Here is an 11,961-nt window from a genome sequence, read left to right on the forward strand (position 1 = left end):
CTCCCCCAACCCTGTGGCTGAAGCCTGGAAGGGCAGGCTGGAGGTGCAGGCACTATAGGCAAACCCTGGACAGCAGTTCTGGATTCGAAAACTGCCACCAAGGCAAGAACCATCGAAGACCCTGGACACTATGGGATGTCATCCCTGAGCCTCAGTCACACTTGGCTGAGGTAACCTTTAGCACGGGGTGGCCCTGAGGAACAGCAGGAAGGACCAAGGCCAAGTCCAAAGCTAGCACTCTCTCTACACTCCTATGAAGAGGAGAAACATGGTGACCACGATGCCCTGGGCTTGCCTTTATTTCCTGAGACAAAGGCCCTGGCCATGGAACAGGCAGGCCAGCCCTCCTATAATTGCTCAAGAACGAGGGAGGGCCCACACTTGACCCAGGCCTTAAGGTATCAAGGGGTGGGATGAGGATTCAGGGTATCCTTTGTAACTGGGGACTCTCCAGGCTCTTGGCCTCATGGACAGAAGAGGGACCAGGGGGGCTTTCTGGGGCAGTGATGCAGTCACATTTCCCCTGAGCAGGAGCTGACTCAGGAAATGCAGCATTGCTGTATTGTCAAGTAGCTGTGAGGAGAGCATGGAATGGACATGGGGGTGAGTCCAGGGAAAGGGGCACCCAGGACGGGCCCAAGAACCTGGGTTGGCCAATGTCAGGGTAGGGCTGCCCAAACAAATATTTGGGTGGTCAGGACCAAGGATCAGAGGCTAGGCTACTCTCTGTGCTCCTAAAAATCCCACCTGGAGAGGCTATACAGGGTGGGGTCTGGACTTTTATGAAGCCCAGCTGGAGGGAGCCAGAAGGAGCCCAGAAAACAGACAGGAGAGTCTCTTGGCCAACTCTCTTCTTGTATATGAGGGTACTTCAAAAAGTTTGTGAAAAAATAGAATTACAAGATAATATGAATCTTTTCATGAACTTTTTGAAGACCCCTCGTATATGTGGGGAAACTGAAGCCCAGACCTGCCTCTTGGGGAAAACAAATTCAGGCAAGTGCAAGAAATTGCCCAGTGAGCCTTCTCTGTTCCACTCAGTCCCTGCTTTGTTGTCCTGTTCCTTCCGCATTCTAGTTCTGTCATCAACTTGCCATGTCCAGGTGCTCAGGGGTGGCTGGGAAAATGGAGATCCCTGCCAGCCCTAAGCCACAGTATATACCACCTTGTCCTCCCTGATTGATCCGCTGGGCTTGGGAGGGCTCCACTCCCCCTCCCCACCAGCCCTCATCTCGCTGTAGCTGCCCGTCCCTCACTGCCGAGCATGATCTACTTTAATCTGAAGTTCCAGCCAGGGCAGGGAGATTCAGTATGGATTTGAAGCAACTCTTGTAAACTACAAGGCTCAGCTAACAGAAGACTGATTACTGATACTGGGTGCATGCAGAGGTACAATAAAGCAGTGGATGGGCACTGATGTTCCCGCCCTGCTGTGTGCTATGGCTGGGAGTGATCAGTGAGTCTGGCTTCCAGGGGAGCCTGCTGGCTTTGGCCACTTGGTCCTGGGGAATCATCTGCCTTGACCCTTCCCCGTGGAGGGAGACAGTGGGACCAGCATCACACTTATCAATTGGACATAGGCCTGGTGCCTCAAGCCACCTACCTGTCCCCAAGGCCCGAGAGGGCTCTGGGCAAAGTTCCCCTTGAGCAACCCCCATGGCTCAAGGGCCCTGAGTCCTGGGCCCCTGGCCCATCGGCGTCTATGCTCCACGCTGCTCCCGCCGCCAAGCGGGGCTATGGCCTCCGCACCCGAGCGAGCTGACCTTGGATTAGAGAACTGTTAGGCCAGTCCCGCCTCCCATAGGTCGGCTGGCAGGGCAGAAGGGTGGAGTGGACAGACACAGTGGACAGCAAACAGTAGACAGGAGATGGCTGACTGAGTGTAACTACATTCACTGGGACAGCCCATCAAAGGAGCAGGCACACACACCCACAGCTGCAGACTCCGCAGCACTTGGGAGTGCATACGAGGAGAGCATGGCTGTGGGTGGAATTTGGCTTGGCCACTAGGGGCTGACCCCCCAAAACAGACAAATCACCTTTTCCCAGGAGACCTAGTGGGCCTCCATCAGATGTAATTACACGCAGGCAAGTGCACGGAGTGGATTGAGGACACAGAGTGCAAAAGGGGCCCCTACTTGTATTCCTATTGATGACAGTTTCCTTTTGGGAATGGCCTCGGGGTGGGACTCAGAGCTGGTCAATGTCCCTTGTTCGCTCTTCAGAGCTGCATGTTTTGGGGGTGGTTCTGGGACCTCGGGGCCTGGGGTCACTCCACCCCGCGTCACACTGGGTGGTCGGGTACTGCTGTCCAGGCTGTCCGACGAGTTGCTCAGGCCCGACTGGCTAGTCACCTCGCTCTTGTGGTCCTGGCTGTCCAGATAGGTGTCCTGGGCGGACTCGGTGCTGCTCTGGACCGTGACTGAGATAAACGGCTTTGATGTGGTACGTGGAGGAACGGGTGGCGGGGTCTTCTTATACGCCACTAGGCATGACGAACCTGCAGATGGGTGAGAGAAGGGCAGGGCAGAAGGTGAGAAGGGGAAGCCTCCACCCCTCTCACACCCCTTCCATGGTTGAGGCCCTGCCTGACCTGGTCCTAGCTCTGGCCTTAGCCATCCTCTCAGGGAGCATTTCTGGAGGAGAATGAGGGTCAGATACAGTAATAACCAAGACAGACATACACTGGCCCTGCCTACCCCATGTCAGGCCCAGTCTATTAAGAGATGCCAACATTAACTAACCAAAGAGACCCTCCCCTCACAGTCACACACAAAGGTATTATCCAGCCTGGGCGTGGGCTGGGCTGCAAGGTGGATGGTGCCACACGGCTCTGACAGAGCCTAACCAGTGCCAGGAGGAGGCAGTGACAAGAGAGCAGAGGTCAGGATGGCTAAGGAACAGTTCCCCTTGTTTACCTCAAGGTCACTGAGAGCCCTACTGCTCCCCTGGTCTTTCTTCTACTCTACCTTCCCTCTCCCTCTACCTGTTCCCCCTGCTTGGATGCCCCTCCCCATCTGGTCAAAAACAAACACATCCTCCAGCACTCAGCTAACACCCCCTCCCATCTTGCCATCCCCACCCCACCCCCTCGATTCCTTATGTGAAAATCCCATACACTAGTCTGTCTCCCCCAAGGCTGTATCATGCTTGGTCTGACTCCATGTTCTACACTAAGATTCAGGAAAGCAGGAGCTGCCATGGGTGGGAGTCTGAGTCATCTGAATCCCATTCCCTGCCCAGTCTGGGGCTCCCCCACAGCAGGGGCACAGTACACCAGAGGCCTACTGCTTGCTTCTCAGACACTGAACTCTTTGAAACAGAAGGTGCTTTTCCAACCACAGTAGCTACTTGCTGTGAGGGGCTGACTCTGACCCAATGCCCTTTCTCCTGTGAGGACTGAAACAAGCCCCTACCCTGGTAGGAGCCCAGGCTAGAAGCTGGAGCCAGGTAAGTCCTGCCTTATCATGGTGATGGTAATGGCCCAATGGCAACCCACAACACAAGGCCCACTGCCACAGGGGTGGTGGACAAGGGATAGTAGAATCCATCCATCTGCCACGATGAGATACCACTATACGAACCCATCAGAATGGCTAAAATAAAGATGTAACAGCATCAAATGCTATCGAGGTTGTGGAGAAACTGAATAACACAACCACCCTGGAAAATGGATTGGCATTTTTTCATAAAACCAAACATTCAATTACCATACAACCCAGCAACTGCACTCTTGAGCATTTATCCCACAGAAATGATAACATGTTCACAAAAAAACTTATACATCAATGTTCATGACAGCTTTATTTGTAGCCCAAAACTGGGGACAACCTAGATGTCCTTTGGTGGATGAATGGTTAAATGAACTGTGGTACATCCATACCATGGACTACTACTTGCCAATAAAAAGCAATGAGCTATTGATAAAAGCAACAACTTACATAAGTCTCCAGTGAATTATGCTGAGTGAAAAAAGCAATCCCCCAAATTTATATATTATATGATTCTATTTTTTTTGGCACTGGCTGGTACAAGTGATTCTATAACATTCTTGAAATGACCGAATTATACAGATGGAAAAGAGATGAGTAGGGTAGTTGCCAGAGGTCAGGGCAGTGGGGAGAAGGTGATGAGGAGGGCAAGAGAGAAGTAGGTGAGGTTGTAAAAGTTCAACAAGAAGGACCCTTGTGTGCAGTTATGGAATAGTTCTGTATTTTGACTGTGGGGATGGTTACATGAACCTACACATGTAATAAAGCTGCACAGAATTACACACACACACACAAACCTACACATGTAATAAAGCTGCATGGAATTAAACACACACACACACACCTACACATGTAATAAAGCTGCACAGAATTACACACACACACCTACACATGTAATAAAGCTGCACAGAATTACACACACACACACACACACACCTACACATGTAATAAAGCTGCACAGAATTAAACACACACACACACACACACCTACACATGTAATAAAGCTGCACGGAATTACACACACACACCTACACATGTAATAAAGCTGCACAGAATTACACACACACACCTACACATGTAATAAAGCTGCACAGAATTACACACACACACACACACACCTACACCTACACATGTAATAAAACTGCACAGAATTAAACACACACACATCGTATAACTTTGTAATAAAGCTGCACGGAATTAAACACACACACACACACACACCCCCCGCCCCCCCAGTGAGTACAAGTGAAACTGGGGAAGTCTGCACGAGATGGGTGGACTGTGGTAATAAAGCTGCACGGAATTAAACACACACACACACACACACACCCCGCCCCCCCAGTGAGTACAAGTGAAACTGGGGAAGTCTGCACGAGATGGGTGGACTGTGTCTATGTCAATATTCTGGATGTGATACCACACAACAGTTTTCCATGATTCTACCACTGAGGGAAACTTGGTAAAGGATACATGGGATCCCTTTGTATTATCTCTTACAACTGAATGAGAATCTACAATTACCCAACAATAAAAAATTTAATTAAAAAAACTCATCCAGGGCTGGCCCGTGGCTCATTTGGGAGAGTGTGGTGCTGATAACACCAAGGCCACGGGTTTGGATCCTATATAGGGATGGCCGGATCCTATATAGGGATGGCCGGTTTGCTCACTGGCTGAGCGTGGTGCTGACAACACCAAGCCAAGGGTTGAGATCCCCTTACCGGTCATCTTTATATAGGATTTAAAAAACCCAAAAACTCATCCATATATCTGTTCATCCAAAGACATTTACGAAGCCAGGCCCTGTATTGGATTCTAGGAAAGCTAGGAGCCTGCATCAGCACAGAAACAGCTGTGAAATGAATGATTTGAAAGTAACAGATGCCACAATGGAAAAGCCCAGGGAGCTGGTAGCTGTGCCTGGTGCTCAACCTAGTCGGGAGGTGACAAAGTACTCTGGGAGCTCCAAGCCAGGAGCATTCACGTTCCACTCATCTGTTCAAAATTTCCCCATCCTGCTCAGTACTTGAGAAAACCTGGGTCTCCCCCAGACAGACACACCTGCAATCTCTGATCATCACCCTAAGAGGAGCGGGGCATGGGCAGAAGGACAGCCACATCTCTGGCCAGGAGAGGAAAGGCAGCAGGGGAGGCGGGAGGCAGGCCTTAGGTCAAAAGTGGAATGGCCTCCAACACTCAGTCCTGTCAGGAAGGGGCAGGCTGCTCAGGAAGATGAGCTCCTTTCTGGTTTTAGCTGGCCGTAAGGCACTGGCTGACAACCAAAAGCTAGGTCGTTTACTAAGCTGTGATCAGTAGTTTTGTAGCTCTGTAATTTAAGCCTCACAGTGACTCTGTGAGTGAGGATAATGATTACATCTACTTTGTGGATGGGGCATGTGAGGCTCAGAAAGTAGGTAACTTGCCTAGAGTTGCCAGTGCTAAGTGGCAACCATATCTGTCAACTGCACAACCTCCCCCCAGCCCCAACTCTGCTCCCCAAGCCTGGCTCCCCGCCCCTGTTGGGCTGGGGGTGCAGGTAATCACTGCAACCCCACAGCATTCAGCTGGGTCCTCTGGATGGGCACACCCAAGCCAAGATCTGACTGCTGGAGTAGGAGGGGCCTAGGCTGAAGGCAAAGGCCTGGCCTCCAGGCCCAGGTCTGCCTCAGGCAAGTTCCCACTTGCCCTCAGGACTTTTCAGCACCCTCATCTGTTCAGAGAGCTGGGTGGGAGTTGGTTCGAACCAGGTAACAACACGCCATATTCACAGAGCCCTTGACAAACTCAGAGCATTTCCCCATTCATTCTCTTCCTCACTGATAGGGGTGGAGCCTCCTATCACTGTCTGAGGGAAATATCCTCCTCTGAATCACCTCTCCCTCCTCGCCTGAAATTCTATCATTTGAGAGTCATTCCTTCCGTGGAAAGGGTCCAGAAGGCAGGGGGAGGCGTGGAACTAGACAAGCCTGAGTTCAAATCTCAGCTCCCTCATCTACCAGTTCTGCAGCCCCGGGTTCCTTCTTGTGAAAAGGGAGTGGTTACATACACTGGCACAGCTCCTACTGGTTTCTGGTACCAGGGAACTGGGCCTTGATGGGGGTGAGCCAGTTTTACCAATCCCCAGCCACTGACAGCCCGGGGGGAGTCTCCCCCCAAAACTGGATGTTTAGAACAGCTGTTTGCCACCAGTATCCAGCAGAGACAGGACTGACTCATTGGGGCACTTCAGGAATGGATTTGTTTGGCCTAATAACCCCAAAGAAGCAGGGTTTCAGTGGGGTTTTCTGCCCTAGACCAGAACAGTGAAGTTGGCTTAATCTGCTCAAAATGTTTAAGGGGGAATGCTGTGGATTGACTGAATTGTGTACTGGAAGCTTAATTCCCACTGTAACTGCTGAAGGTGGGAAATCCTATTATGGTAATTGAAAGGTGGGGCCTGGAAGACGTTGTAGGACTGTGTAGTAGTGAATGGATTAATAATGGTGGTCAGGAGTGTGATTCTGAGGGCTTTAAAAGGAGAGTGAATGAGGAGGTTGGTCTCTGACTCTCTCTGCTACACCATTTTCTGCCATGTGAGACCCCTGGGACACTGTTACCACCACCAAGACCTTCACCAGATGTGTTCCCTGAACTGTGGACATCCCCGCTTCCGAAACTGTAAGCAATAAATTTCATTTTCTTTAAGAATTACCCAGTTCCAGGTACTTTGTTATAAGCAACAGAAACAGACTAATGCAGGGAATATCCCCCTTAAGGGGACAGCACTTAGTGTGGGGGAGCCAGAACTGGTCTCTGAAGCCATGTGCCATCAGTCAGGGTCCTTGTCCCCACGTGTAGGTAGGGCTGACACTGGCCATGAGTCAGTGTGTGAGGCATTCAGCATTTGACAGGATCTGGCAGGGAAGAGGCAACCCCTCTCCCAGGACAATAGTTCTGCCCACAGCCAGCAGGCTGTACAGAGGACTGACCCTCCAGCTTCTTTTTCAGGGCTGCCTAGGCCCAGAGTACTGCTGAAGCATACTCAGAGACGCTTGAGTCCTGGCTGAGGCAGGCAGTCACTGGAAAGTGAACCAGTGAGTGTCCAGGCCAGATGCCAGATGCGATAAAAGGAAAAGTGAGCTTATCTTGGATTCTCTGTCTCTACAGAGGACTGACCCTCCAGCTTCTTTTTCAGGGCTGCCTAGGCCCAGAGTACTGCTGAAGCATACTCAGAGACCCTTGAGTCCTGGCTGAGGCAGGCAGTCACTGGAAAGTGAACCAGTGAGAGTCCAGGCCAGATGCCAGATGCGATAAAAGGAAAAGTGAGCTTATCTTGGATTCTCTGTCTCCTGGGGCACAGGTCACAGCCACATAAGCAGTGTGTCTAGCAGAGAGGATCTGGGGGCCTCCGGGTCCGTCAGCTCTGAGTACTGGCCCCTTGGGGTAGGATGATGGGAGCTGACCTTGAACAAGACAACTTTTAGCTCTCATTTCGTGTGTGTGACTGCAGGAAATATAGGCCTCATCCTTGGCCCCTCCAACGTCTCATGTCAGCCACTTCTTCCTCTTGTGGGGCCTTTACACATGCTGTTCCTTCTGCCAGGAAGGCTTCCCTCAGCAGCTCACATGTTTCAAATGTCACTTCCTCAGAGAGGCCTCCCCTGACTGCCCCACTCTTTTCTACCACCCAGGAATCCCCATTAGAGCACCTACCACTTCTGTCACCAGTTCATTTAATGTTACTTGTTGATGGTGATAGGCCTGGGAGAGGTTGGGAGAACTCTGTCTTGGCACGGCAGGTCACAGCTCATGGTAATGCCTCAAGCACAGAAGGCTCTTAGTAAATATTTGTTGAATGAGAAAATGAACCTCATTATCGCTGCCAAAAACCCCTCACTTGCCAAAAATCAAAATTATTTGGTCATAGAGAAGGCTCCCAACACTTTAACAATGGTTCTCAGCCCCCCTCCCAAATTTAGAGCTTTTCATCTTTGCAGGTTCATCTCCTGCCCCGCCCACCCTCTCAGCATACCCCTTCCAGCTTCAGACAACCAAAAGCACCACCCTTTCATGCATCCAAGCCTATACACACAATAGAGCCCCTTTTCCCAGTCCTCTGTGTCCTCATCCTCCTTTCGGGCCCAGGCAGAATCAGCCCCCTCCTTTCTCTGTGCACCGGCTGAGCACTCATGGCTTTGGTTAAGCCCCCGATTATGTGTCCCATGTCTGTTGGTGGCCCAGTGCCCAGTCCAGAGGGTGTACAGCCACCATTTGCCAATTAAACTTTAGAGAGAGGCAAGTGCCCAGAGACCCAAGATGTTGGAACTGACCAGCCTTGCATCGACTGGGATGTGACTGCTGGCCCTCTCTGTCCTGGGGAGACATTCTATGTGCCATGATCTACAACATGGCATGTTGAGTCCAATGTTTTGTCCATTTATTTGGTCTGGAAAACTTTTAGGTTTGCCTGGGAAGCTAGAGGGTGAACTCCCCCCCTCCCTTCCCTCCCACCGTGTGACTGTCTCCTCCGGCTGGTCTTTGTGCATATTTTGAAAGATCCCGAGAGAAGCACCTGTTAAGCCACAGCATGCTGAACCACCCATTAGAGTGGGCTGCATGCTTGCTTGCCCATCTCATCCACATAGGTCCCTCATGCCAAGGCTCAGACAGGAGCCAGTTGTACAATGCATCCTCCATGCAACCTGCCCCCGGCCCCAGACATCTAGCCCATCCTCCCTGCCCCACTGCACATAAGTCCTTGCTTCTTCTAAGGAGATGCTTCCTTTGTCTCATTGTTTCTGCATTCAGCCCCAAGATTTTAACCACCAAACTTTATCAGGTCAAAATGAATTTGTTTCTGCATTTTTTTTTTTTTTTAAAGATGACCGGTAAGGGGATCGTAACCCTTGACTTGGTGTTGTCAGCACCACGCTCAGCCAGTGAGCCAACCGGCCATCCCTATACGGGATCCGAACCCGGGGCCTTGGTGTTATCAGCACCGCACTCTCCCGAGTGAGCCACGGGCCGGCCCCTGCATTTTGTTTTTTAATGTTGAGGTATGTGAGACAGTCACAGCAGTGGCTTTGACCACTAGAAGACACAGCAACCCTAAGAAAGTCAGCACCCCCTGCAAATGCCTTGGAGGCCAGGCTGGACTTGGTCCTGAGGCCGAGCACCACCCTCATGCCTGCTGGCTCCCAGGCTGGACTTGGTCCTGAGGCCGAGCACCACCCTCATGCCTGCTGGCTCTCCTTTAGCTTGGCAGGGGGCTAAAGGAGAAGAGATCCAGATGCCTCAGAGGAACAGATAACATGGGGCCACAGACAGTGTGGTGTAGAGGATTCTTAAAGCAAATGTACTTCACAAGGCCTGGTTTTCCAAAGCCTTACAGTCTCAAATATTGACCTTGCAGATGACTGGAAATTTTCCTCAGGCTATAAAGTCTCTGGTGTAAGTTAAAGATGTGTGGCACAGCAAGGTTGCTGGCTCAAGGACAGACTAGTTACTGATTGTTATGTAAAGATACTGAGAAATTGCTGTAAGAAGGAATGTTTGCTAAGATCAAGCTTTTGTTGATAGGACCACTTAATTGCCTTATTGGAATATCATCTGACTTGTTTCACTGAAAGTTACCAGCCTACATTGTTAAACTATAACCCTACCTATGTTCTCTTCCTGTAACTTCCTGGTCTGGAAAATAAATGCAGGAAGAGAACCCCAATTCATGGTTAATTTCCAAAGAAAGGTATGCCTCTTGCTTGAGGGTGCTGGGGAAGTTAACCACTTCAGGGCCTCTCACTGCTCAGAAGAGATGGGCTTTGAGTAATCCTTTGCAGCTCCACCACCCAGGAGAAGTGGGGTGACAAATCCGTGGGGGGCAAAGCAACAAAATGGTGCCCCGTGTGAGGATGTTCTCCACGGATCAGACTGACCTGCCAAGAATTGGAGAGGAAACGGACGTCCAATTCATCCCAGCAAGGGAGTCCCTAATAAGGGAGACGCATCCTGGTAAGGGAATCACTGGTGGCTTTTGATTAGCGATTGCACGCCTGCAGCAGGTCAAAGGTAGGTCTTTTCAACCCCAGAGATATTTTTTCCTTCTCTTTACTTTTAAAATATGGATAATTCATTAACAAAAGGGGAGACTGAACATACATTACAACTCCAATGTCTCCTTGAAGCAGCATGCTGTAAGTAACTGAATGGCAGCTTGTAAAACTGTTAGTGGATGTTAAATAACCATGTCCTTGATACCTCAAGGAAGGGAGCCTTTACATAAAAATTTGGGAATTGGTCACTGGTTAATTATGCAATGGGTCTCGTTAAGGCTTCCCACCTAACAACTAGGAGTCTACGTCAAGTTGCTCTGAGACCTATCCAAGACCTTAACAAAAAACTAAGACATGTTTATGTCACCAAAAAAGGATAAAACTTAATCTTTGCCAGTGACTGAGAGAACTTTAAATTGGACAATCTAAAGTAAAGGAAGTTAATATTTCGGTTTAGTGTTGGTATTGTTTGAGCACGTTTTTCTTTCTTATCTGCACAATGCTTCTCTCCTCTCTTAAAAGCAATGGTTCTTTTCTTAACTGCATGTGCTACTCTTTTTCTCTGGACTCTATAGAGTTTTATGAAGAAAAGCAGCCATGGTGCCAACCAGACCCCTTTCGGGTCTACTGCTCTTCTCCTAAAAACTTCAAGAGTCAAATGGTTTCATCTCTGATTGGTGGCTCAGCTCTTGAGCTCAGTAAGCTGTGTGAGAAACAAAAACTAGACTAAGATCTACCTGTTTGGGCCGAGCCCATGGCACACTCGGGAGAGTGCGGCGCTGGGAAGCGCAGCAGCACTCCCGCCGTGGGTTCGGATCCTATATAGGGATGGCCGGTGCGATGCGCTCACTGGCTGAGCGTGGTGTGGCCGGTCACACACACAAAAAGATCTACCTGTTTAACTAGATGGTCTCAAATTTTCTGACATCCAGGTGGTTATCTTAAACAGACTTCTAAATTCTCTTCTAGTCTCATCTATGTATTTCTTCACAAAATCCTATGGTAGAATTCTATGCTATTTTCTTAAAAGGAAGAAAATGTTCACTGCATCTTCTTGAAAAGGTTTGCATACTTTGCTTTACAATGTAAATTTATTATCTTGCTTTCTTTACAGCAAGGTGAGGCCACACCAATAAGTCTTTTAACAAAACACAATCGAAACCTGACTGTCCTTTTCACTAGTGAGCTTTTTTTTTTACATTTTGAACAAAACCTATAAGATCATTGTTCTTGTTGTTTATGTCTGCACATACGCATTTGTAAGCTGTATATCTATATGTTCATGTCCGTTTGTGTAATTGTGTTATGTGCAAGGTACCAAATTGGCTTATAATTAATGCATGCTCATTAAATAAATAAGTATACTTTTCAAGTTCACGTGACTTAAATCTTCTAAAGTTTTGATAAATATATTTTCAAAAAAAAAAATTTTTTTTTTTTTT

The 11,961-nt window shown here is 49.3% G+C and overlaps 1 protein-coding gene across 6 annotated transcripts in view; it reads right to left on the bottom strand.

Annotated features, from left to right (window-relative positions):
* DLGAP4 (discs, large (Drosophila) homolog-associated protein 4) overlaps positions 1–11,961 on the bottom strand; it is a 212,668-nt gene that overhangs the window by 34,431 nt on the left and 166,276 nt on the right. For 5 of the 6 annotated variants that reach the window (XM_008568557.1, XM_008568420.1, XM_008568489.1 and 2 more), the window contains one exon: positions 2,139–2,500. In XM_008568557.1, the coding sequence (XP_008566779.1) occupies positions 2,139–2,500 (362 nt within the window). The remainder of the gene's footprint in view (positions 1–2,138; positions 2,501–11,961) is intronic. The other variant, XM_008568698.1, reaches the window with a different exon arrangement.

Source organism: Galeopterus variegatus, unplaced genomic scaffold (genome assembly GCF_000696425.1).
Source record: "Galeopterus variegatus unplaced genomic scaffold, G_variegatus-3.0.2 Scaffold3, whole genome shotgun sequence".
NCBI lineage: Eukaryota > Metazoa > Chordata > Mammalia > Dermoptera > Cynocephalidae > Galeopterus > Galeopterus variegatus.